The sequence below is a fragment of the Furipterus horrens genome, unplaced genomic scaffold, assembly GCF_987537825.1.
Source record: "Furipterus horrens unplaced genomic scaffold, mFurHor1.1.pri manual_scaffold_10, whole genome shotgun sequence".
Classification (NCBI taxonomy): Eukaryota; Metazoa; Chordata; class Mammalia; order Chiroptera; family Furipteridae; genus Furipterus; species Furipterus horrens.
The window spans coordinates 87,398,900-87,423,509 of record NW_028327180.1 but is presented as its reverse complement, the minus strand read 5'-3'; the positions used below and the strand labels follow the sequence as shown (position 1 = coordinate 87,423,509).

Genomic DNA, 24,610 nt, shown 5'->3' with positions numbered 1-24,610 from the left:
TCTGGATTAGCAATAGGGATGTTAGCCGAAGGGACAAACATCTGGCAGGAACCTGCCTCACCACACAGATGCAGATAGGAAGTTCAAAAGTCCATTTTTTTTGCGCTCCCACTTGAAGCACAAAGACCCAGGTCCTTGGACACAAACATCAAACTGGAATTAATCTGGTTCCTCCCAGCAGCAGCTCCATGGAAGAACTGTACTCTACTTTTTTCTTCCTACATATTTTTAGATGCTTCTTTCAGTACTCCTAATTATTCAATGGTCTCACCAGCCCTCCTGGCCTGGTGTGGTCATAGTCATAGGATAGTAAGCACGCTGGAGGTGAGGAACTGAGGTGGCGATCTGATGCTCTGGAGGACCCTGGGACGAGCATCTTTTTGGCATATGGGGAGGCGAGGTGGTAACCTCTTGGTAGAGATCGCAGAGATAGTCCCTTTGGGGAGGAGATGCTAAATTTCAATCACAGGACCGCTGCTTCACTTCTTGCCACCTAAGCTATGGACTGGAGGAGCCCCTACCTATGAAGGGTCCAAGGAAAAAACTCCTGGAGGATCACAACCTTCCTTTTCTGTCTTCCCCTAAGTCCATCCTCCCTGTTCCCAAGATCCTGTGAGCCTGCATTCCCCAGACACGTGGATCCCATTTCTTATGCAGAGTAAGGCTACCCTTTAGTCTATAGCCAGATGTTTCTATTCCCAAGCACACGCAGACATGTAGGCTTACTCCACGCTGTTGTGAAGTCTGCTCCCTCAGCTGCCGTGCCCAGCATGCATGACACATGACCTCTGCGTCAGGGGTCAGCAAACTTTTTCTGTAAAGGCCAACTGATAGCTCGTTAATGCACTGCTGGCCATGAGATCTCTCTGGCACCACTTACTCAACCCTGCTGTTACAAAGGAAATCAGCCACAGACAACATGTAAATCAATGGATGTGGCCGCGTTACAATAAAACTATTTACAAAAACAGCTGATGAGCCAGATTTGGTTTAGGGGGCCACGGTTTGCTGACCCCTGCTCTAGAATCAAACCTCAAGCAATCTTTGGTCTGTGGTTGCTGAATAGACAATGAAAATGATCCAGAGGAAAACTGATGTAGAAGACATGAGAACCAATTCAAGTTTACAAGAGCTATTCCTTGGGTGACAGAATCAAAAAGCCTCATAACAAGGTGCCACCTCGACACATGCTGCCATCAGGGCTTCTGAAAACCTCTGTCACACGCTCGCAGCTTCCCAAGACTGGAGCCTTTCTGACTTCATGCTAAACAGACATAAGTGCTAAACCTGTTTGGAGATCAGTTGTTCATTTTGAAAACTCTTCTGAAGAATAGTAACATACTAGAACTTCTAGAATATTAAACATTCATTTGATTTGTTTGTTTGCCACCCACTGCTTAATGTACCGGAAGGTGTGATTGTCTAGAAGATATTATATATACAAATTAGAATCACATTTTTAAAAATTAAAGGTTCTTAGATTTTAATGTAAAAGATATATATTTTTTTCCCAGAATTCAGGTAAAACTTTCTCTTATGACCATGAACAAATATTCTAGTTGAAGGAAGAAGAGGGAAAAGAAATACATTGAAGAACTTAGAATGCATTTTATCAAATTCTAACGGCTGAACCAAAATACATCATTTAATCTGTGCCAAATTTCCTGCTCACGACCTGGTATGTTGTCACGTGGCATAAATGAAAATTAGGATTTTATATCATGTCTGTCCCCATAGGTGCTTGATTTCTATTCTTGGCTGCTGTTATTATTTCTATTTTATTTGTGACCTGAATGCCCTTAGGATAAAATTTTGTAAGTGGGATCACACCAGTCTTTTTATTGGTATAAAATTCCCAAGGCGCTGTTCTCAGACTGCCATGTCATGTTTAGACCAAAACCAGAGGGAAGAAGTTCAGGAACCTTTTGTGTTCTTGCCATCCGTAGATTGTGTACTGAAGATGGGAAAGTGCAAAGATGGAGTGTCTGCTTGAACAAACTTTGTATTAAGGTGTTCAGCCACGAAGGACCTCAGAGCCACTCCTGTTTATCTGAACGATATGGGGTAAATGCTCACAGTGGCCAAGGAGTGCCGTTCCTGGCTTGGCAAAGCCCTGCGTGTGGTCCATGCAGATTCTGGCTGCATGCTCCTACAGGATATAAATAATACTGATCTACAGCCACTTGACAGTCTTCTGGAGCACAGTCTTGCCCTTGAACAACCCAATTTTTCTATATGGGACACTGAGCAAGAATGACTAGAGGGAGCCCAGGGTCTGGAAGCCACAGGGCTGTGGTCAGACTAGAAGCACCCCTCCCCCCACTCCTAAGCGACTAAGCCACACACAGCTTGCTTTTACATCCCATGTGTGCAAATGCTGAGTGGCAGATCAAAGTTATTCAACCTCTTCTTCTTTTTTTTTTTTTTTTTTTAAATCTCCTATGACAAATCTTACCCTGCTTGTGAAGTAAGAAAAAATTAGATCCTTGGTGAGGGAAAAAAAAAAAGAACAAACAACAAAAGCCACTCAGGCCTACAAATACTACTTCATTTAGGCTGGTGGGGCCAGTCCTTGCCAAGTGGCATCTGGGACTGTCTGGGCCAGGTGCAACTCCATTCTGGGTCCTCAGACTCACATCTGTCAGCCACCTGGCTTGTCGACCTACTGTTAAGATGCCCAGCCAAGACGGACCCATTCCCCTCCAATCACCCAAAATAAACTACAGGAAACAAGATAAATAGGATGTGCTTCTCCTTGCTGAGTGCATTGATGTAAGGCATAGGCACATTTCCCCTCTTTGAACAGAGATGGTGTAATCCCCTGTCCCAGCACAAGAGCTGGCCAGGGTGACCCTGGAGCAGGATGATGAAGACGGAGTGACGGGTGGTAGCTGATGGCGGGAATTAGAGCTGCCTCCACACGGGGGGGCGGGGGGGGGGGGCGAGGGGTTGCTGGGCCCAGGCGACACAGTGATTCTAATAAAGACACTCGACTCAGCTTATGTTACATTTCAGGGAGCTTGTGCGGGGCGGGGGAAGCGTGTCGTACTTTAGATCTGTTATTTGTGGAGAAAACATACGGGCGGATTTAGGAATATGAATATCCCTACATGAAAAAAATGCATAAGAAGATCGAAGTCAGTAAGTATGTGCATGCCTTTAAAAATAAAAGGCACGTCTCTACCTACCAATCCCAAGAAACATATAAAAATAATTAAATTCCTGGTGCTACTCTTAGACTTCCATCTCCAATGGCTCCTCTTGGGGTAGGGGTTCTGCTCTGGTTAATTTTGATTGATCCAATTGTTCTGAGCTGGAGTCTACTGAATACGTCAGAAGTGAGGGCAAACAGATTTTGAGCCCCTTTCCCCTTTAAATAGAGATGTGTTACCCATTTACTCTTTGCCTGTCAGGCCACAGGGTAGCTTCCAGCCAACTGAGAAGCAACTGCTACCCAACTGTGTGCTGACTTACAGCCCCAGTTTTAACTGGGGGGATCGTATGTGAGCCTGAAGGAAGTAAGATTAGCAGGAGGTGGGCGAGCAGGTCACACTTCGCTAAAATTCATCCCCCTCACTCCTCCAACCACAAAGGCCCCCAAACATGTGACTGCAGACGTAGCACAGCTACTTCGAGCTTCTGCAGCTGCACTGCCCCATCCCTAACTGGAAGAGGGAGAAGTTGGTCAGCCTCATGAAAGCGACAAAAGGAAGCCAAATGGTCTATTTGTCATTCCAGGCTCTCAGCACTGGAGTGTGACTTGGAGATTCCCGCCATCACTGCCCTGTAATGACGCTAAAGGAGAAGAAAGGCTGTTACTCAAAGGGGTAGATGAGTATTTGGTAAGTGTTCGAGACACTGAGTGATTTTGAAGGGTCTGGGAATGCTGAGCCTGAATTAGTGTTCTGGTTCTTACCATGTAGGTGGGGGTGGGGTGGGGATGGAAATGACTGGACATCCAGGGTCACCCATGGTTCCTTTTGTACTGAAACCTCATTTTATACAGAGGATATATATATTTATTTATATATATTTATATATATTTATATCCACCCACACACGCAGACACACTCACGCATACACGCACGCGAGCGCACACACACACAAGGTCTTTGATAGGCTTTCTGTGTTCTAGTAAAAATAGCTGGCAGCCGGTGTCTAAAGCCAGAAAAAGGCCGCCTGCTGCCGCAATGTCCACTATGGAGAGTCTCTCAAAGGCAGACACTTGTGTTTATCTGACAAGTGGAACCAGTTCCTGCCTGGGACAGGAATAATCTCCCGTTGGCGCAGACGCAGATCTCGAAGACCTTCTGCCTCGTTCCCGTGGGCGTGTAGGATCCGTGAGGCAGTCTAGGTAGTTTGATTTTCGCAGCATCTAACTTTATCTAAAGAGAGTAAATAGGAAGGGAAGAGTTAGAGGCTGTCATATGTTCTCCTGACATTCAGAAAGAGCAGATGACTATTTAACTCAAATCGGATGAGCAAATGCTATGTGTTGAGTGTTGTAGGCGCAGGGAACGCAGAGAGGGATAAGACAAAAAGTCTCTCTCCTCACGGAAGCTTATATCCTAGCAAGACAACGTTACACTGACAATGTTATATATATTAGCATTTTGCAAGAGTATATCATGTAGAATGTGAATAGAGTCCCAGAATGAAATAAATTTGGAAATGCTAGTTTTGCAATTTCCTTTACTAGGCGGCTTCTCAGACCCTAAATATGTCTGTGTGCATGGGGAGCCTTCAAGAGTGTGTAACACTTTCTGGGCTGAAGTGTTACGATATAACCGATTCCTGCAGAATCTGGATTCCAATAGCTTTAACTGTACCTGACGTATGCACTACTTTAAATGTGTGTGGTTTGGAGTCTGTGGCTCTTTGAAGAGACAGTTTGATAACTGAATGCTCTCTCTGACTAGCCCTTTTACAAAGATACAGCAAATGTCAAGCCAATCAAAAGGTGGGCTCGGTGTACAGAGGCAGCTCGAGACTGATTCCCTCTCAGTAGCTACAAAAGGTAGAATCAAATTTTCCTTAAAAAATTCTTAAATAGAAAACTTGGCTTATGAACACGATGAAGGCATTTAAAAAGTCTGCAGTTGAACTCTTGTTTTCTTTGGAGACTTGGTTTATCTTGCTTGCAAACACGCAAGCAGCCATTCTGTTCATCAGAGTGGGACTGTGCTGGGGCCAGAGAAGGAATGCTTGCCATCTGTCACCCTCTCGTTGCCTAGTCTGCTGAACTTTTGGCTTGTCTGATTTGGGATGGCTGTTGGATCGGACTCTCCACACTCAAAGCAAGTAGAAGAAACATGTAACATTAACTGTACAAATGCCTATAAGTAAATTAAGTTCATCTTTGGCCAGATGTGTTTGCCTAAATCCTTTTTAACGTGACAAGAGACAGAATTCAGAAATAGCAATCATCTTTACAGCTATATGTATTATTCTGACCTTGCAATACATGCCATTATCTCAGCATCTTACAGATAATGAGTCATAATTTTTATGTGTTGTGGATTTGGCTTATCATTATCCTGTTCGACATATCTGTTTCAGAAATAAAACCTCCTGGTTGGCCCCTTCTGTCGTTACAGTGTAGGATCAACTTCGGTGGTGAAGGAGGAACAAACCAGTCTGGGGAAAGGTTGAGTGTCACAGCTGCATGTCCGTGGACGCCTGTCCTCCTTTCCCCCTACCTCTCCATCTTTGGACTCCAGTCTCAGCTCTGTTCTGCAGGTGGCTTCCATATTGCCGGCTTCTGCATTTATTTCTACTCCTTTGGGGGCCTCCATCACCAGAGACCGGGTTGGGGACTCCAACCTGAAATATACACAAGACTAAGATTAAAGATCCCATTTCAGTTGTGTGGGCGTGTGTGTGTGTGAACTTTAAGAGGAAGCTTGATGCTCAGAGCATTGAAGCGGCACTTTAGTATTTGATCAGCACGTTTTTCTAGCTTTGAGTTACAAACCTGGTCAGGTAGATAAGGGAGAATATATCTGGGCTTTACCTTCATTGCATATCACAAAGGTTGTAAGGAGGGAGTTCAAGGATCCTGGCTTCCTTTTATCTTATACCAAGTCAATTATTGCTTTATTGGGAGAACTAACAGAGTTCTTATGTAAGTTTTATTTTCAGAGTAAGGCAATCCCAGGTCTAAACTAAGCTTCCTATAAGTGGTAAGTACTCCTTTTACGCTGTCCTTTCTGTGTCTTCCACGGAGGCAGAAGTAGACATACCTGGACTCAAACCACGGCCACACGGCTGCCACTATGTGACCTTGGGCAAGCCTTTCTGTCTTCCCTTTTCTCTCCTTTCCAAAATCCCTCAAAGCCTCAGTTTCCTCACCTATCAAGTGCTTCAATGGTGGCTGGCATGTTGGAAATGCATAATATGTATTAACGTATGTTCGTTGCTGTTACCCTTGTTATAATACCCCTGGCTGGTTTGGCTCAGTGGATTGAGCATCGGCCTGCGAGCTAAGTGTCGCTGGTTCGATCTTCCAGTCAGGGCACATCAGAGAAGGAAAACTCTGACTCCAAAAAACCTCCACTGCCTTGCGGCATACCTCTTCAGGGGAAAGGCTAAGGGAGTAAACCCCGACAGAAAATCCGGAGCCGGAGTCCCTAAGGCGGTTTGACGTTGTAGTCAACACCGGCAACTCCTGCGGCGCACCTGAAGCCAAGCTGTATTGACTCCGTCTTTCCCTTGGACCCTTCAGCTGCGAAGAGAGGGGGGGTCTGCTGCATGGGCAACAGCAGACCCTCCATATCACCCTGCCCAGGCTCTGTAGCTTCAGCTTCACTGGAGAGGACACTCCAGCGTCATCGCAAGATGTCGATTCAACACGGGAGGAGACAGATACCGTGTCACTCCTGAGTCGGACTGCACAGCCATTCTCGGCGGTGCAGATAGACTCTTAAGAAGCTACACCATCGTCTCTCGAGACGGACGGCTGCCGACGACGACGAATACCAGCAAATCATAAAGACATCTCAGGCCTTACTTGAAAAGACTGTTGCCAGAAGAAAAGTCAGAACAGCTCAGCGGTGGGTGGCATTTAGAGAGGGGAAGTGATCTGACTGCAAGGGGACAGCAGGAGGAGATGGTTGTCAGCCCTGCAACTGTTTTGGAGCTGGACTGCAGCGGTGGTGATATGTGTCTGTGAGTTCATGGATACTCACATTACTCTACCCCTGAAAGAATGAATGCATTTTCTTGTAAGCAAATTTCTATGTTAATTATTCTCCCCCAACAGAGGCTATCCTTTGAGTATGTTAATTAATAATTATTGTGTGTTAAATTAAAAACAGAGGCTCATACTCCTTAGAAAGATTTTTGCCTAACCCCCTTCATGTGAAAAATATTACCCATCCGCCGGATAGTCCACAGTTTGCTATTATTACCAAATACAAATGGATGAAGGTCTTCTCTGTTGCAGAGAAAGTGTCCTAACTTAGGAAGCAGGGGCCTCAGCATGGCTCTCTAACTGCTCTGATTCAGACCAACTTCCTGTGTTTCGCTTCTGTGTTCCTAACTTTCAGACACTTAAAAAAAAATTCTCACCCGAGAATATGATTATTGATTTGAGAGAGAGAGGGAAACATTGACGTGAGAGAAACATTGATCGGTTGCATCCCTACGCACCCCGGTCAAACGGGAAGACGTTCCAACCAACTGAGCCACTGGCCAGGGCGCTTTCAGACACTTAGAGCAAGTTAAGAAGGAACCCCACCCTCTCTGCCACACCCCCTTGGGCTTCACAGGTGACAGGAGGAGCAAGCTAACCAGGGGGACGTCACCGCTGAGATCCCAGTTACTGTCCTCAGGTGCCGCGAGGGCGCCCCTCCACGTGCCCAAGTCTGGGTTCTGGAGGTTTGCTTCCAGGCAGCAGCCTTCTCCTGGTTTTTGTGTTTCCCTACAGCGACCCCGCTGGCATCAGAGGAGCCACAGGTCTGGTACCTGCAGAAGGACTGGCTTGAACTTCTAACTCCTCCTTTCCCTCTGACCTCCCCGCTTCGTGCGGCAGGAGTCCCCGGAGCCCTGCCTCTTCGTGTGCTCTTGAGCCCTCTCACCTCTGAATTGTGCAGATGGATTTGCATCTTTGTTTTTTCTGTCTTATAAGGTCTGACTGACTTAACCCAGTCTATCCTACTTTTTCTAATGTCTCCTGTTTTCACTAACATTGATAACTTCCCCTCAAAACTGGGTACAGATCGTCCCCACAGCCCACGGTTTGGGGGGCGGGGGAAGGAAATAATATGGCATTTAAGGTACTTAGCATCTCTATGGCAAGCGGGCAGCTAGATAGTAGCTGTGCTATGACCCCAGGGGTGAGGGTGGGGGCAAAAGGTGTAGTGACTTTCAGGACTTAACAGGAAGGGCGGCAGCCTGGGGAGAAGGAGCGTGAAGACCGTGCCATGACGGAGAAGCCTTGAGGTGGGTGTGCCATGAGGGCGAAGCATGATGGAAGCGTGTCATGACGTGGCAGTATGTTGGAGGTGAGCAGGAAATATTACCAGAAGGGGAAATTAGGCCATAAGGGTGTTACTGAGCAAAAATGGCACCTTGGTGTAAGACCCAACAATTAGTGCAGAGAAAAACAGGTCTATTTACAATATTCCAGCCTTGCGGGTGCAGGTGCTGGGAGCCCTTCAGCTCAGAGCCCTGTTCTTCCCTTCTGGTAACATTTCCTGCTCACCTCCGCCTTTGTTCATACTCCTCTCAGTGGTGCCGCTGTCACCCACCTTCCCCAGGTGACAGTCTCCATGCCGTCTTTGTCCCCTTCTCCCTCCCTCATTCGATCAGTTAACTCAAACTTCTCCAAGTCCGTACACTAGTTCGTCTCCAACCGGGACTGTTTCAACTGCCTCCCAGGTTTATTCTCTGACTTTTCTCTTCTCCACCGCACTTCATGCATGGGACTGTCTTCCTACAGTGAGCTCTGAATAATCACTTTTCTTATTAGAACCTTCACAAGTTTCTTAGAAAAGATCTGAATGCCTGAGTTTATTCAGCCATTAACTTGATTTGACGTATTCTGTTAGTTTTATTTCTTGCCTCAACCATCAGCTATGTTTTATTGAGCACTTACTAGGTCATGGGCCCTGTGCAAACTGCTTTATATGTGTTACCTCATTTAATCCTCACAAAAGTCCTATGAATTTGTTATTCCTGTAATCCTGATTGTATGAACAGGAAACCAGGGTAAGTGACTTGCTCAGGGCTATACATCTAGTAAAAGGGCAGAGCCCAGATTCAAGTTCAAGTTTAGTGGACACCAAAACCAGCACATTGACCACTATACCGAAAGAACTGAACTTTTTTCCTGTCCATCCTATCTTCACGCTGTTCTTTGTAATTGAATGACACCTCTTCCCTCATGAAATTAGTCCTTGTATTCCCAAACCAGTTTCTGTATATAAGGGTCAGGTGATGTACTACACACGGCTCAGTGCTGCATGCTTCCCAGTGTGTGATTCTTCTCATAACTTTTTTTTTTCCGTATATTTTATTGATTATGTTGTTACAGTAGTTCCAATTTTTCCCCCTTTGCTCCCCTCTGCCCAGTAGCCCCCTTCCCTCCAGCAATCCCACCCCCCCTTAGTTCATGTCCATGACTCGTGCATATAAGTTCTTTGACTTCAACTTTTCCTATATTATTCTTAACTTCCCCCTGTCTATTTTGTACCAATTGATTATGCTTCTTAGTCCCTGCACCATTTCCCCATTTCTCCCCTTTTCCCCCTCCCAGCTGATAACCCTCCAAATGATCCCCATACCTATGATTCTGTTCCTATTCTGGTTTGCTTAGTTGGATTTTGTTCTTTTTAAATTCAGTTGTTGATAGTTGTGAGTTTGTTGTCATTTTAGGGTTCATAGTTTTGATCTTTTAAGTAAGTCCCTTTGACATTCCATATAATAATGGTTTGGTGATGATGAACTCCTTTAGCTTTACCTTCTCTGGGAAGCACTTTATCTGCCCTTCCATTCTAAATGATAGCTTTGCTGGATAGAGTAATCTTGGTTGTAGGTCCTTGCTTTTCATCACATTGAACACTGCTTGCCAGTCCCTTCTTGCCTGCAAAGTTTCTTTTGAGAAATCAGCTGATAGTCTTATAGGTGCCCCCCTGTAGGCAACTCTCTGCTTTTCTCTTGCTGCTTTTAAGAGTCTCTCTTTATCTTGAACCTTTGGCATTTTAATCATGATGTGTCTTGGTGTGGTCCCCTCTGGGTCCACCTCGCCCGGGACTCCCTGTGCTTCCTGGGCTTGTATGTCTATTTCCTTCACAAAATTTGGAAAGTTTTCCTCCACTATTTTTTCAAATAAGTTTTCAATTTCTTGCTCTTCCTCTTCTCCTTCTGGCACCCCCAAGCCTCTCCTCATTTTTTTTCAATTCTTGTTTCCTCATTCTGTACTGGTTGAGTGTTTTTTTCTTCCTTATGTTCCAAATCATCGATTCAAAACCCGGTTGCCTTCCCTTCCCCTTTGGTTTTGTGTGGATTTTCCTTTGTTTCACTTAGCATAGCCTTCACTTCTCTTATGCATTTGCCTTACTCAAGCATATCTGTCAAGCCTGTGAGCATCTTTATCACTAGTGTTTGGAACTCTGGCATCTGTTAGGTTGGCTCTCTCCTCATGTGTGAGGTTGGCTATCCCACTGGAACCTTGATCCGTTCCCTCTTTTGGGCTATACTTATCTGTCCCCTCATCTTGACAGGAGCCTGTGTTTGTTTGCCTTTGTGTCTTAGGTAGAGCTGTCGCTCCTGTTACGTTGTAAGGGGTGGAGCCTTAGGAATTCATCAGTGCAGGGCGACCTGTTTCACCACGTTGTGGCGCTGTATGTGGGGGAGGGGTCTGAGAGGGAACAATGCCGCCTGCCCAGCACTCGCCCCTTTTCCAGGCAGTTCTCCCACTTCCACATCTGACCGGCGCCTCTCTAGCTGTTGCCCTGGCCGTCGTTCCCAGAGTGGGTGGGTCTGCAGAAATTCTAGGACCGTGGAGGCCCTTTAAACAAGCAGACGCTGCTGAGAGACCGGCAGTTTCTGCCTCCGCCCCAACCCCCACTGGTCTGCACAGTCAGAAGCAATGAGACTTGATTTCCCCTGGTGCTGGGACCGTGAGCTGCACGGTATGGTGAGGAGCTGGGAATGCTCCCCAGGTGTCCCTCCTGATTTTTAAAAATGTGTATCTGCTTTCCGCCGGCCTGCTGCCGCCGCCGCTGCTATCAACCACCGCCTACACCACCACACCGCAGCCCCATCCACTCCACCCTGTTTCTGCCCCTCCTACCTGTCTAAATGAGTATTTCTTCTTTCTTTGTTTGTTGGACTTCCATGCAGTTTGATTTTCTGCAACTTCTGGTTGTCTCTAGTTTTGAGTTGCATTCCTTCTTAGTTGTGGAGGGAGACGTAGCGTGTCTGTCTATGCCTCCATCTTGGCTGGAAGTCCTCTTCTCATAACTTATTTAAACAGTTGACATTGGTGACATCAAATTCAAAATATAGTGGATGTGTTCATATTTGGTAGACCGTATTCAGAGTGAATGAGTCATATCAAAAAGACAGTTGCAGAGGGGAAAGAACTTGGAGAAGTTCATCGGATGGTGGTGGCATTTCAGACAGGCATTAGAGGTCATTTGACTCTTGCTCAACCCTTATAGACTCTGAGACCAGCGGGAGACCAGCAGGCCAGAGTGGATGCCAAATGACTACTACCCTTTCTCCCTCTCATCCTTGGAAGCACAAGGCTGCTGAGCAGAGCGAGGGGGCTATTCTGAAACTGTCTCCTCTTGTAAAAGGCTACAATAAGGTGGAAATGACTATTTTGGGGAAGCAGAGACCAAAAGGTAACTGGCTTTCTGTTTCATAGCCCATCTTAATGTCCTTTGCTGTTAGGCATTTGTAAGAGTTGACTCACATGCTAATCTTTTCATTGTGGTGAAAGCTCCTGCAGGAGCCCTGTGGGGCAGCAGAGAGCAGACAAAGCACTCCTGAAGCACAGCCAATCAATTTCTGACCATAGATTACCAGTCACCCAACACAATGGCTTACTTGGCGCGGATCAAGGAAAAATGGAAGGAGGCTTCCTTCTGGATGCGGGCAGTGGAGGGATCCGCTGGCTCTGGGAAATGCAATGCTTCTGTTAGGAGAAAGTGCAGCTCTCCTGGGGGAGGGCGGAAGGGGCTCAGGTTGGGAGAATGGCCAGCAAGGGAGGTGCCTGGGCTGGGCCAGGCCATGTGCTCAAGAACAATGGTTCTTAAATGTATCAGAATTCCCCAGAGAGCTTGTTAAAATGGATTGCTGGGCTCCAGCTGCAGAGTTTGATGCTGTGGGTCTAGGGTGGTGCCTGAACACCTGTGACGTGTTATCAGGTGATGCCGCAGCTGTTACTGGTTCAGGGACCCCCGTTTGAGAGCCACTGCTCTAAAGAGGCGGTCATGATCTCAGGTGCACACAAATGTTACGCAGGTGGCACAAACGAAAGGGCCCTAGGAAACCTGTAAGGAGGATGACGGTCTCTGCACAGTAATACATGGCAAGTGACAGGGATATTCTCTACGGGGCAGCTGCTACCCGGACCTGGCCAACTGCTGCCAGCACTTCTGATCTTTCTTCTGATTAAACAAATACGTTAAAAATTTTATTCTGAATCAATTTTTGGAATTGATGCAAAAATAAGATTTCTAAAGATATTAATACGGTATAAAGACTGACAATGCCATGTGCCTTGTATACTCACCATCCTTTTCAAGAAAGAAGACTTTCTCCCCTTTGGAATGCCCTGAGCACCTCTTCTAATCCTATCCACTTCCTTCCTCAAGGATAACTGCTGCTGTCACCTTGCGTCTCCTGTTTCCTTGCCTCTCTTTATAAGGTGATGACATGTTTGCCTCCTTAAACAATAGATCGTTTACTATAGAATCTTCTGACTTTATGCACAGAATAACTCCACTTAGGTATTCTTTAGTGACTTACATTCCTTTTCCCCTCTCAACATTCTCTCCCTGGTGTCATCTTCCATTATGATTTATCTGTCCACCCTCCTGTTGGACATTTGGGTCGGTTACAGGCTTTGTTTCTGCAAACTGCATCTATGCACATTCTGGTACAGGGATCCTGGTGCACATCTGTAAATTCTCTTTAGGACACACAGGTGAGGAGTGGGGTTGCTAGCTTCTAGGAGACGCATATCTACAGCTTTATTAGATACTTCCCCACTAGCAGTGCAGAGAGTTCCACTTTCTTGCTACCTTCGATATTTTTAAATATGAAATGAGTGTGAAATGAGACGCTATTGTCTTTTAAATGTGCATTTCCAGTTTAGTAATGAAGTTGAGCATCTTTTCATTTGTCTGCAAGCCATTCGGGATTCTTCCTCAGTGAAATGTCTTTTGTCTATTTTAATTGCTTTTGTTGTTGTTTTGTGTGTGTAAATTACAGCAATACTTCATTGTGAAAAATAATTATTTAGTAGGCCTCTGGATTGACAATTTCTTTTTTGAGTCTGTGGCTTCTTGTCTTTTCACTTTATGCTTAGCATCTTTGAAGGAACCAAGTTTTACATTATCATGTCCACAAATTTAGGGATCTTTTCTTCTAGGGTTTGTGCTTTCTGTGTCTTATCTAAACAATCCTTCCCTACAATGAGACCATAAAATTCATATCCATTGCTTTAAAAAGTGTTTTGTTTTGCCTTTTCATTAAGTCTCTAATTCACCAGGTATTAATTTTTGTGTTTGGTCTGAAGAGTTTGGGCCAGAACAGATGCAGATCCATGATCTTGACATCATGTAGTGAAAAGCCCATATTTAGCTCTGTTGCAAATGCTGTTGTCATATACCTCTGAGTTTCTTTCAGGGAGTTCTAGTTGGTTCCATTATTCTATTTGTCTGTCCCTACGACAACAGTTAATTACATTAGCTTATTTGTTACAGTTTCAAAATTCTTTCTATTTCACAGCGCAACTCCTCTTTGTTCTAGCTGTTCTTGGTCTCCCACATGCATTTCAGAATGAACCTAAGTTTTACACAAAAAAGCCCTTTTGGAATTTTGATTGGATTTATGTTCAGTCCTTCTGTCTCTATTTTTGTGTTTCCTTTGATGTATTTCAGGAAAGCTTAACAATTTTCTCTATGCGAATTCAGCCTGTCTTTTGTGGCTATTGAAAATGGTATTTTTCTTTTAAAAAAGTATTTCTCTTACTCCTAGTTCTTTTTTCCTTGTGTATCGATGTTCAATTATTTTGAATGTTCATCTTTTAGTCAACATGTAGGTAAATTATCTTATTTTTCATAATGTTTACATGTTGCTTTTGGTGTTTTTTGTAGGCACTAATTTTAATTTGTGACAGTTTTATATCTTTTTATTTCTTATACCTTCTGTTTCTTTTTCTTTTTACACTGTATTACTTAGGCCTGACCAAACTGTGTTGATGAGAAGTAAGGAAATGGAAGTCTTGCTGTTTGCTGACTTTAAAGAGAAAACACTTAAGCAATTTACCATTAACTGTGATGTTTTTTGTTCTAGGTTTTTCTTCTCAAATACTCTTTTATTAAGAGTGTGACCTTCGACTCTTATTTTGCTAAGAGATTCCATCATTCATTAATGTGAATTTTATCAAGTACTCTTTTATTCTTCATATATTTAGATAATATATTTCTCCTTAATGGGTGAGCTATATTAACTTACCAAAAACAATCCACTCCTGTGGGACTTTTGGCATTAACCCGCTGTCATTATGTATGAGTTCCTCTACATATTTCTGAATCTATTTGCTTTTAAAGGATTTTGTATAAGTTAGTTTATCCTGTAATTTCTCTTTTTATAAGATCTTTGTCATGTTCTATTACTTTTCTATATTCTAGAATTTTATGTGAAAGGTTAGAATTATCTATATTTCTCTCTTATATGTTTAAACTTGTTGATAGACCCTTGGCATGGAAAAACATCTTGTTTCCACTTTTAAAAGCAATTATAGAATTATACAGGTTTTGTGCTTCTCAGATTGGTTTTGGTAAGTTATCATCTTGTTGTTGGTATCTTTCATATAAAGGTTTAAATATTTTGGCAAACCTTTTCATAATATCTTCATTTTTAAAGTGCCCCCTGAATTTGTAGTTATGTCTTTTTTCCCCCCCTTAAGCCATGCTACCAATTATACTTTCTTCAAAGGGCTAGTTTTCGGTTTTGTTGATCTTACCCGTTTTATACATAATTCTAGTTCTTGAATTTTTCCTTTTCTTTTTGCTCCAAATAAATTAGGAAGATTCCAGGTGTTCGAAGTTCTACAATGTGTTGCTTTCTTAGTTAATTTTTGCCTTTCCTAATTTTTAATATATGCATTTAAAGTTAATGCATTTTCCAGGAGCTTTTCTGGTGCCTGAGTGGGCTCTCTCTCAGGCTCTGGCTCAGGCTCTCCCTGGCTCTCAGGCTCTTCTTCCTCAAGGGTACCCGGATGATAATGCTGCAGCTGTCCGTGTTTTCCAATGGATGGTATTTTGTATGGGAAGGAACTCCAGGCACAGCCTAGGACCGGTCTGGCCTGGCAGAGGGTGGCAGGTTTATTCTCTGGGTGTTCTAGAGGGAACAGGCTCTGGGGCAGAAGCCTGCCGTTCTTCCAGAATCGTGTAGCTTTTGTGTATTATATTATTTTAGTTTGTAATCTAACCCTGTGGAAACTACTAAGGAAAAAAGCTAGGAGAACCCAGGTGTTAGAGTTTAGTCTTAATTGGTAGGCTTAAGTAATTAAAGCTGTGACTTGATAGGCTTAAAGGACTGCTTTTGCATAAAGACTCCTTTTCTTTATCACCCAAACAGTAAATAAATAAAAAGTTATGCATTTTTCTTTGGAAGCATCCTAAAGGAATATTTATAATGTAGGTATAAACATTTTCTAATGTTAGTATGGATTCTCCTGTGGTCAGAGTTTTATAGATGGGGTTTCCTTAATTTCTAAATACGTGATATTTTCTAGGACATGCTTCTGGTGTATATTTTCTTCATCAATTTTAAACTTTTGAACATGGAGTTTGAACTGATAATCTTTATAATAGAATGGTTTCTGTATAAAATCAATTCTTTAAAAATCCAGACTAGCTTTTTAGTCCAGTATGTGTTTATTTTTATAAATACTCATACCCATTTGAAAAGAAGGTGTGTTCTGCAAAAGGCGCTCTATTCCATGTGTGTCTATTAATTCAAAATCTTTAATTGTTCTCTTCAAATATATATATCTATATATTATTTGCTTGATCTATCAGTTACTAAAAGGGGTATGTTATTAAATGCATACCAGGTTCGAGTTATTCCATCTTCCTTATCTACGTATAGTGATTCTCCTTATTTCTGGTAATAGTTTTTGCTTTAAAATCCATTTTGCCTCTTACTATAGTTGTTCTCACTCTGTTTCTGTCAATATTTTCCTTGGGAACATTTTTCCATACTTTTAAACATCAACTCTTCTGTATGTCATGTTTTAGCTGTGTCTCTCATGTAACTGGATTGTTAGTTCAGATGACTTTTTAGTGAGGTAAAATTTATATACAGTGAAAGACACAGGTAATTTCTTTTTACTGACAAATACATACTGTATATATTTAAGGCATATTGGTTGCATTTTTCCTCTTTTTATTGAATTTTTCTGGGTGACACTGGTTAACACAATTATACAGTTTTCATGTGCACAGTTCTACAGCACATCATCTGTGCACTGTAGTGTGTGTTCACCACCCAAGTCAAGTCTCTGTTCATCACCATGTATAGCCCTTAAATCCTTCCTCCACCTCCCTGCCACCCCGGCAATGACCACTCTGCTGTCCACGTAATGTTTTGATAATAATTCCCCCAAATTAAGCTAATTAATCTATCCATCATCCCACCTATTACAGCCCTCCACCATGGTAAGAACACCGAATTTCTACTCTCAGCATATTTGAAGTATATAATATATACATTATTAACTAGAGTCACCATGCTGGTATATAACATATACATCATTATTAACTAGTCAACATGCTGCAGAACTCATTTCTCTTATAACTGAAATTTGCACCCTTTATCCAGTATTCTTTTAGGAGACATTCTGTTGTTTCCAGTTTGGGGCTATTTCGTACGAAGTGCTGTAAACATTCTTATGCGAGTCTTTTTGAGGATAAAATTTTCATTTCTCTTAACTAAGTAGCCATGAAGGACATTACTAGGTTATAGAATAGGCGTGTCTTTAAAAAGCACAGTTAGGCAGCATGTAAGATGGTCCCCAATGACCCTTGCCTTCTCGAATTAATGTGCTCATGGGGTTCTCTCACCTTGATGTGGGACGGAGGTCGTGACTTGCTTCTACATGAAGAGCATATGGAAGAAGTGATGGGGTGTCACTTCTGAAACTGGGTTACATTAAGACTATGGCTTCCCTCTGGGGGTTTTGCTCTCATCCCCTCACGCTGAGGGAAGCCAGCTGCTACACTGGGAGCTGCCCTATGGAGATATCTCAGAAACTGAGGGAGCCCATCAGTCGCCCTCCAAGTCAAGCATTCAAAGAGACCACAGCCCTGGCCAACAGCTTACCTCCAGAGCTCACAACTGATTCGAGTCAGAGTATCAGCGACTGAGGTGCACCTGGATTTCTGACCCACTGTGAGGTAATAACCATCTGTTGTTTTAGGCTGAGTTTTAGGAGAATGTGACAGAAGAACAGATTCCCACAATAAGAAACTGCCAACTGTTTTCTAAGATAGTTGTACAATTTTACATTCCTACCACCAATATTGGGGTAATGAAAGCCATTCTAGCAGTTATAAAATAGTCCTTTATTATGGTTTTCATTTCCCTGATGGTTAATGATACTGAGCAGATTTTCATGTGCTTATTGCCTATTCAAAGATTTTGGGGAGGGGGGAGATATGTGCTTGAATCTTATGCTCAACGTTTTTGCAATTCTGTTGTTTGTGTTTTTGTTACTGATTTGCTATATCAATTTATTATCTATCTGTATCAAGTATTTTGTCTCTATTCCATGACTTGTCGTTTTATTTTTTAACAATGCATCCTGATACATTTTAAATTTACCATGCATTTTATGTTTAGTACTTTTGTGCCTTTTCTACAAAACTATTGCCTACACCAAGGTCACAAAAATGGTTCCCCTATGTTTTCTTCTAGAAGCTTTATAGTTTTAGCTTTTATGTTTAGATTTATGATCCATCTTGAATTAGTTTTGAAGAACAGTGTGAAGGTTAATTTTTCCCCCAACAGATTTATCCAGTTCTTGCAGTATAATTTATTGAAAAGAAAATCCTTTCTCTATTAAATAGCACTGGTGCTTTTGTTGAAAATGAATTAACCACATTATTATAGATCTACTTCTCTCTGTTCTATTTATCTATTTATCTAGCCTCATGCTAATACCAGACTGTCTTGATTACCATAACTCTTACTGTAAGTCTAAAAATCAGTGTAAGGACAAAATGGAATTCATTTTCCTCATGGCTAATGATAATGAGCACATTTTCATGTTCTTATTGGCTATTCAATGATGTTCTTTTGGGAGAAATATATTTAAATGTTATGCCCAACTTTTTTTGTGATTTAGTTGTTTGTGCTTTTGGTATTGATTTGTTATATATTCTCGGCAAAATTGTTTTGAAGATATAGAAAGGAAGGAAGGAAGGAAGGAAAGAAATAAAGGAAAGAAAGAATCTATAAGTAGATGTGAATCTGTTAACTTTTGCAAATGGAAAACAGATTGTTTTGGATATTCTAGATCCTTTCCTTTCCCATGTCTATTTTAGAAGCCTGTTGGGATTTTTATTGGGATTATGTTGAACCCATAGATAAATTTCAGTAAGAGTTTGTATCTTAACAATATTAAGTCTTTAATGGATCTTTAAAAAAAAAAATCCAACAGTGCAAATTCACTGTTATTGATTTATGTGCTACCGTTACGTATTTTGGTACTGTGTTCTTTAATCCAGCAAGATTACTATTTATACAATGTATGTTAATTTACATATATTAATATATTTTCCCCTTTCTTCACTTATTCCTTCTGCTATGTTAAACTTTCCTTTTTTTAAAAAAAACAAGAATATCCTTGATATTTTCTTTTAGTGAGGTTTGCTGGGGAAAATTCTCTGTTTTGTTTTTCTGGAATAAATCTTTTAATTTGTCCTTCCTTGTGGAAGGGCTTTTGGCTGGAAGCACACCTATGCTGACAGTTACTGTGTCTGAGGACTTGAAGATATTAGTCTGCATTCTGGTTCTTTCTGTTGTGGTTAAGAGGTCAGCTGTCAGTTTAACTTCAACTCTAGAACTTCGATTTGGTTATTTTCTCTCCCGCTGTGTTTTATCATTGATATTTTGCAGTGTCATTTATATGCCTGGATATGGATTGTATTGTATTTACTCTACTTGACTTTTAATTTTTTTTTTTTTTTTTTTTGACACTCTAAATTGAAGTTTTGTGTCTTTCATCACTCTGGACAATACTCAGCAGGCAGGCCTTTGAAAAACTGGCTTTGCTTTACTCTTTCTCTTTTTGTCTTAATAGCATCGCTATTATTTTACTCTGTCTCCCTGCTGTCTGAATGATTTCAGGTATATTTTCATGTTCATGTATTTTTCTTTTTATCTATTTCTTACCACATACGTTGGGGTTTACTTTTTGAGATGATATTTTCATTTCTAGGCATTCTGTTTGGCTTATTATTATTATTTTTAATTTGTGAGCCATTTTTATATATTTTTAACCCTTTAAATCCCTTCTTTGGTTTCTTTATGCATAGTAAATATACTTATTTTACATATTTCTCTGCCAATGCCCCCAGCTGAAGCCTTCGTTGGGCCTAAACTGGCTGCCTTGGTTCTCTTCTTGCTCTCGTTTGTGCTACCTTTGTTCTGAGTGTGATTCGATGTCTTGACTGTGGGTTCGTATTTCCTTGGTCTTTATCTGCAGAAATTTATTTGCAGGTATGCAGGCTTGGGTGCATTTAAGGGGATTTTCTCTCCAAGATTTGCATTTGTTTCCATCAATCACTGGTGCCACCTTCAGCTTAAACCATAAACTAAGTCTTGGCTTGAGGCTTTAGGACCATCCAGGTAATAGGAATTCAGGCTACAAACCAGAGAGAGTGCCAGTTTGGGGATGCCAAGCCTTGGAAAAATGTTTGTCTTTCTCTTCTGTTCAGTGCTGAGGTTCAAGACAAGCGATTCCCCTTGCAGTCCTCTGGGTGGAAAGGCCTGGGGCGGGGAAGACTAGGTCACCTGCATTGTATTTCCTCCTAACACTGATGGATTGGTACTTTGGGGGTCCCATTTTCATCAGACTGTCTGCTTCACATGGGTCCTGAGGTTTGGCTTTGTTCCCATGACCCTGTAGACTGTGAAAACTGAAGCTGAAATATATCCAGTTTAGCAAAATCTATGAAGTTACACCTGCCTTCAATGCTCAGATTACTTACTTCCCTGGCTTTCCATGCTATTTTAGGTTTTGGACTCTGGATAATCTGAACTAATTTGCAGTTTATCAATGCACTTAAAAGGTTTAAAAAAGTGTTTTTTACCTGATAATAGTTTTTGTTGTTTTCAACTAAAACAGTTGGTCAGGGTATTTAGATTATCGTATTGCAGAACTAGAGGCCCACATTTCTGATTTTTCAAAAACCTGATTTTGAAATTGTTATATAAAATCAACTCATATTTAAAGGTTGGCAACATTATTATTATATAGTATTATTTTAAACCAAGGATGTGCCAAAAATTCTGAGACTCAGATCTGGCTTAAAGGTTCCCAATAAGCTATTAGAAAACTGTCTAGAGGTTTATCAGTCATGGTGCAATTAGAGAAAGAGAACCTGTATAAGTATATATGGGGGCATGACGGGAATTTAACCTCATCCAGAGTGGGAGCTGGGTATGCAATCTGTAAGGCTGTCATCTTCATGTCTGATGCCAGAGTCTGAAGTCAGCAGGCAGGCGTTCAGGAAGGGAAGATGGATGTGAAGTGGGGAGAGTGAGCTGGAATCCCCCGTGATAAACTGGTACCTGTCTCTTACCACTTTCAGGTGTCTGATTTGGAGGAACAGCTGCTGCCCTTTGTCATGGAACTAAGGATACTTTCGGCCCAGGCTGTGGAGAAGCTGAAGAAGGATCCAATGGGAGCTGGAGGGTCTAAAGACCAGGGGATTCCCCACACTAACCAGGTGAGCTGGCAGGTGGTTTTACTGGTGCCTGGTGCCCTGCACCCACCTTCCAGTGAAACAGGAACATGGCTGTGGTTTCACTCCCACCTTCTAACCCTCATGCAGCTGCACTAACTCAGAGAAGCGACTTCTCCAGGAAACGCAGTGCCGGCTTAGCTAAGTTGAGCCAATACAAATCCACACCACTATGTCATCCTGCTTTAAATGGCTGCTTTGGCTTAAACACATCATACTCAGTGGCATCAATTTCAACTTCCAATATAGAAATGGATTAAAATAAGCACCTAAAGAAGTAAAGGGAAACTTGGGCTTTTCTAACTATATAGAATCTGCTTTTAAGTCAAGCAAGGGTTACTTTGAAATTCACACTCCTTATATACAGTAGCTATTTAAATTTCATGAATGGAGCTGCTGAATTTGTAGAGATCTGTCTGTCTTTAAATAATGAGTTGAAAATCTAAGCAGAGTACTCTAGGGTTCTGCTCTAAAGATTTAAGAAATGGGCTGGATATTGTCACTTGGAGGCCGTTTCTTTCAGGAATACAGTGATATTCTGTCCTCTAGAGCAAAGCCATTTTGAAGTTTGCTTTTATGAATGGGAAGCCAGGCCATTTCAAAACACTCTTCTGAATCAACCCTTCTTTCCCAGTGTAGAGCTTGTTGGTTTAATAAACATTTGTTATAAGACCTAAGGGGACAGAGAAGTGGCCTCTATGCCAGTCTGGAAGACTCATTAGGAAGTGGCTCATTTATTTGGACAACATTTATTGAATTCCTATTATATGCAAAATGCTGCGGTTATAGTTGTAAGCAGTATAGATCTACTCCTTTCCCTAGTGAGCTTATGTGCTCTCATGGATGAGATACATTAAGCAGCTATTGGTTTATGGTGATGAGGAATCCTTGACGAAGATGTGCAGGGGACTGTAAGAGCTTGTGTAACTGGGGACTGGCTTGTGGGAGGAGGTGGGGTCTGGGAAGTCTTATGATGACATCTGAAGGATACAAAGGAGTTAGCTTGGTGGTAGATGGGTGTCCCAATTAGACTCAGCAGCACACATGAAGACTTTTGGGAGAAAAATTGTTCCTGGCTTAAAAACACTGAAAGAAGGTTCATAATGGCTATGGTATGAATAAGAGGAAGTCGGAGGTAAGTTGGGCATGGCCTTGCAGAATATGGTGAGACAATAAAAGATTTTAAATGGAGTCGGGCATAAATAGATAATGGACAACCTGATCTGATGTCCCTGTTGAAAAGAGGACTAAGATAATTACTTCTATGTGTCAATGTGACTGGGACACTGGGTGCCCAGGCATTGGGTTAAACATTACTCTTTGTGTCTCTGTGTGTGTTTCTGGATGAGAGTAACATTTAAATCAATGGACTTAGTAAAGCAGATTGCCCTTCCTACCATGGGTGGCCCCAGCCAGTCTGCTGAAGGCCTGCCTGGCACCAATGGCTGATGAGTAAGAGGGAACTTTGCCTTCCCGCCTACTTGAGTTGGGCCATCTGCTGTCTCTTGCTCTCAGACTAGAATGTAACCCACCAGCACTCCTGGATCTCCAGCTTGCTGACTGCAGCTGTTAGGACTTCTCAGCCTCCATTACGAGGTGAACCAATTCCCATATGATAAATCTGTGTGTGTGTGTGTGTGTGCGCACACGCACAGAACCAACAGGATGTATCTATGTGTGTGTGTATAAAATTAACCTTGTATGTACATATATGTCTGGCTGCAGAGTGGATAAGAAAGGGGCATGAGGCTTGCAAGGAGAAGAGCTAGGAGTCTGTGGTTACCCAGGGGGGCAGAAGACAGTGACTAGGACGTGGTGATGGAATTAGTCAAATGATCTCTAGTCTTATGGGTTGTATAACTGGGGTACTGTGTGGGTCAGCCACTGAGATAGAATGGGTGTGCATGGAATACTTACAGAGGGGAAGGGCAGAAAATTGTGAGCGGAGCTTTGGATGTGTTTGTTGAATCGGAGGTGTTTGAAACGTCAAGTGGAAATGGGGTTACGCAGGGCTGGAGACAGAAAAGTGGGAGGAATGCCTGACAGCGAGTTAGTGACAGTGAGTATATGCAGCCCCTAAAACTCTGTGAAAACATAATCAGAGTCTGGAGTGTCAGCTGCCTCGCCGGGCTGCTGAGACGAGGGAGGTGCCGCGCTCTGAGACATGGTTGTCTCAGCCAAGTCCAAGGTAGGTGGCATCCTGTCGGGGGGAACACTTCCTTTGAAATGTTCTCCCTCTACAGCTACAGACAAAGCAAAATCCTGACCAGATTCCAAAGTGCCCCGACGTGGCCCAGTGGCCCAGGGGCGCAGGGACCGTGACAAGGAGAAACTCGGCTGCGTCTCCTTGGTTTGTAGGAAGCCCTGGGAAGACGATTCCTCTATGGAACCTTCATTTCCTGGCACCTTTCTGTGTTCATTTGAAGCCTCCCCTTCTCTGCTCTAATTCCATTTCAAGTACCTGTGATACACGGGGCGGCCACCCTTCCCTTCTTGGTTAGGCTCGGGAGTGTCATAAATCCAACAAATTGACACAACTTAAAATGCTATCACGAGGTCTGCTTCTAAAACTCAGAATAATTTACTAGCTGTCGGCACTATCAGTTTGTTCTTTCGGTTTCAAGCTCATTTTTTGTTGAAATTGTTTTTGTTGAAACAGTGATTACTTATCCAGATTTCTCATTTTCATTTCCTTCATCATAAGAATCTACATTAATCACTTCCAAACCTAGACAAGCTTTTAGATCATGTTTTGCTTACATTCTCAGAGAATGGAGACAATAGCTTTTATTACTTTGGGGAGCGACCTTCAAAACATCATAAAAACTGAGTAATATGTATGGTAACGGAAATGGCAGAGGTTTAGCCCCCATCTTTCCTAGGAAAGAGCAGATTCACACTAACACCAACACCTCGGACTACTCTGTGTATTCTATGTTTGAGGAAAAATAATTAATTAGATAAAGTTATGATTGAAAGGGAAACAATTTAGGAAAAAACTGGTGGGAGAGTTTGTGAGGTTGGTGGTGCTTCCGTCAATTGAAGTAGTCGCTTTTAGGGTTGGCTGAGGCCCACGACTGGGAAATTTCCAATCAGAAACACAGGGGGAGCTTTCAAAGCTTGGGTCATGTTCTGTACAAATTAAATCAGAATTCCAGGGCATCTAAGTTTTAAAAAATTTATCTATATGGTGATGGTGGCTAAAAACTAGACTCAGACTGACCTAGCTGATAAGTGTGTGTTGCAGACATGCCACTTTACATAGGGAACCCTGCCGGCCCACTGATGGGAACAGAATGGTTATCATGCTATTTCCGGGGAAAAGCATAACCCACTCTGTGACCCCAGGAGCTAAGTTAACATACTTGATAAAATGAAGACCTGCAATGACAACT

The 24,610-nt window shown here is 42.4% G+C and overlaps 1 protein-coding gene across 2 annotated transcripts in view; it reads right to left on the bottom strand.

The window, feature by feature from the left end:
* Positions 1–3,862: 3,862 nt before the first annotated feature.
* The window catches only part of SGCD (sarcoglycan delta), a 372,537-nt gene continuing 351,789 nt past the window's right edge, over positions 3,863–24,610 (bottom strand). For both annotated transcript variants that reach the window (XM_090288487.1, XM_090288486.1), the window contains exons 7-8: positions 5,700–5,823; positions 3,863–4,385 (exon numbers count right to left, since the gene is read on the bottom strand). In XM_090288487.1, the coding sequence (XP_090144613.1) occupies positions 4,212–4,385; positions 5,700–5,823 (298 nt within the window). In that variant the 3' untranslated portion in view covers positions 3,863–4,211. The remainder of the gene's footprint in view (positions 4,386–5,699; positions 5,824–24,610) is intronic.